The sequence below is a fragment of the Sceloporus occidentalis genome, unplaced genomic scaffold (genome assembly GCF_023333645.1).
Source record: "Sceloporus occidentalis isolate IW3139 unplaced genomic scaffold, rSceOcc1.0.p SCAF_14, whole genome shotgun sequence".
Lineage (NCBI taxonomy): Eukaryota > Metazoa > Chordata > Lepidosauria > Squamata > Phrynosomatidae > Sceloporus > Sceloporus occidentalis.
Genome location: NW_028316994.1, coordinates 957,088 through 959,891, shown reverse-complemented (window position 1 = coordinate 959,891; position 2,804 = coordinate 957,088). Strand labels below are relative to the sequence as shown.

At 36.8% G+C, this 2,804-nt stretch overlaps 1 protein-coding gene across 1 annotated transcript; it reads left to right on the top strand.

The window, feature by feature from the left end:
• Positions 1 to 1,880: 1,880 nt before the first annotated feature.
• Positions 1,881 to 2,804, top strand: LOC149303433 (olfactory receptor 5A2-like). Its single transcript, XM_089480433.1, has one exon. It carries the CDS (start codon positions 1,881 to 1,883, stop codon positions 2,802 to 2,804), a length of 924 nt encoding a protein of 307 aa, XP_089336559.1.

The window sequence follows — 2,804 nt, the reverse complement described above, 5'->3', positions numbered from 1 at the left end:
GATGGTTTTGGTGAACATATTGGGTGAGTTTGATTTGGTTATTTGTGCTTAATGGCAAAAATATAGATAAAGACAAAGATGTCTTTGTAAATTTTTGAGCACATTTTCCATTTGTATACTATTGTAAACTTTCTTTCTGATTGTAATATAATAGTATATATATGCATACTTTGATTTACAATCGTCAGAGATTTCCAAGTACATCACTCCAGAAAGTTATACGATAATACCATTTCTGATAATAATTTCCTAATATGTCCCAAACTAGGAAAAAAGTGGGTTGATTATAATATAATTACCATGATAAACAATCTGTGTGCTCTAATTATTAACATGATGCATTTTAGAGGGAAAGGAAGAGTCCTATAATGTGTCAGTTATTAAACACAGTGATTTCAAATCTGTATAATCTTGGTGTAAGAATATTCTTATTATATACATATCTGTAGATATATTTACAAACAAAGAATAAATTTTGCCTTCTCAGTGACTCCCGCTAGACTCTGGAGCTCTCTTCCCAAAGAAGTTAGACTGCTACCTTCCCTACTTTCTTTTTGCAGACAAGTGAAGTCTTTTCTGTCTCAACAGTCATTTGATGAGTGACTGTATAAGACTCATCCTAGGTAAACTATGTGCTGGATCCTGCTAATTGTTGTGTGGCGTGCTTTGTGCCTGTGTCTATATGTCTGCTGATATGTGTTTTAATACGATTTCATATTTATTTGATTGTTTAATCTTGTTTTAAATTTTGTATTGTGTGGATTGAATTTGTTGTAAGGCACTTTGAGTCCTGAAGTGGGAAAAAGGTGGGCTAGAAATAATAATAATAATAATAATAATAATAATAATAATAATAATTGTCTGCTAATAATGTTTTATGGAAACAGTAGGAAATCACAGTTTAGGAGCTAGAGAAATGAACACAAGTATAAATGTTGTACCCGTTGTGGTACTATGACTAAGCCTTATGCTGATCACTGATCTCTGCAGCCCATTACTGTCTAATCTGATTAGTAGCTGTTCTCCAAAATTTCATCTAAGGCACCATACAGCCCAAATGGTTAACAAGTTTTAATTATAGATACCAGTGATTGATGCTATAGTGCTAAGTGTGCAGAACATGTGAGCAGGGACTGCCAGTTGGTTTTTGGTCTAGAAAAGGGGAATGCAAAGCACTGTGGTGGATTTTCCTATTTAGAACCCAACAAAGTTGGGGGAAAGTGACAGTCTCCATTTTGTTGACTGCCATTGAAGCATATCCCTCCCAACACAGATGCACAAACCCACAAACATTTTTGCCACAATATATAATACAGATCTGTTTTATGACCTTCATCTCAAAATACAATTTAGTGATGAATAAAAGTTTTGGTTCAATTCATTCTTTATCAGAATGAATTATCAGAATGAATTTAGCACAGTTCACAAAATGACACCACTCCTAGTGATTCCTCCCCCTCCATGTTTTTCAATATTTTGACCTGATAAAAACCTTTGTAATCCCTGCACAGATGCAATTTAGGTGAGTTTTGGTGGCAAGTTTTCAAAAAGGTCCCCCCTCCACTGTCATTACTCTAGAATACTAATGGAATTGTTGAATCCGCCAGATGTCTCCAAGTACAATTCCAACAATCAGAACATGCCCACGCTGGCTTGTGTGAGTTTAGGTCCAAAACATCTATAGGGGTCATATTTTTCTACATAAACTTTACTATTTGCACTGGGTGATTTTTCTTAAAATCTGGATTAATCTGCCTGGATGATGATGATGATGATGATGATGATGATGATGATGATTTTGTCCTTCCCTCTTTGATTTTGAACTGTATCATTTACTACTTTCTTCTTCTTAGGTTTTGTGTGTTACCACAGAACTATCAATGGAAAACCAAACTGACCGACACCACTTTTCCCTCACTGGCCTTTCCAAAAATCTGCACCTCCAGATTCTTTTCTTTTCCCTTTTCTTGGTCATTTATTTGCTAGCCCTGCTGGGGAACTCTTTGATCATATTGGCTGTAAGAACCAATTGTCATCTCCAGAATCCCATGTACTTCTTCCTGAGCCACCTCTCTTTCCTTGATGTGTGTTTCTCATCAATCACAGTTCCAGAGATGTTAAAGATCATCATTGCAAAACAGAAAACCATATCTATTGGAGGGTGCTTCACTCAAGCTTTTTTGATCTTGCTCTCGGCTACGACTGAGGTCTTTATCCTCTCATCAATGGCATATGACAGATACTCTGCCATATGCAAACCTCTGCATTACACTGAAATAATGAACATACCATTCTGCCAAAAGCTAGTGGCTACTGCATGGGTGATTGGGTTGTTGTATGCACTTACAAACATATTGCCATTGTTAGTGTTACAGTTCTGTGGGTCACACATCATAAGGCATTTCAGCTGCGAGCTGCCTTCTATCCTTTCTCTTTCATGCACTGACACATATATGAACAAAGTATTGTTTTTTATTAGTGGAAGTGCTGTTGGGCTGGTCTCCCTGTCCCTCACCATTCTGTCTTACATTCACATTATTGCCACCATTCTGAGAATTACCTCTGCTGAAGGGAGACATAAAGCCTTTTCTACTTGTACCTCACACCTCACTGTTGTGATTTTCTTCTATGGAACTGGCTACTTCCGCTATCTGAGGCCAGCTTCAATTTCATCTGTAATTTTGGATGAAATACTTTCCATACAGTACTGTGTCCTCACACCTTTGCTAAATCCCATCATCTACAGCCTACAGAACAAGGAGGTTAAAGCAGCATTGAAAAAGATGCTGCGATTAAAATCTTGA

Bases quoted from the DNA above. Each gene is read 5' to 3' on its own strand.
- LOC149303433 (XM_089480433.1), top strand. From the start codon at position 1,881: ATGGAAAACCAAACTGACCGACACCACTTTTCCCTCACTGGCCTTTCC.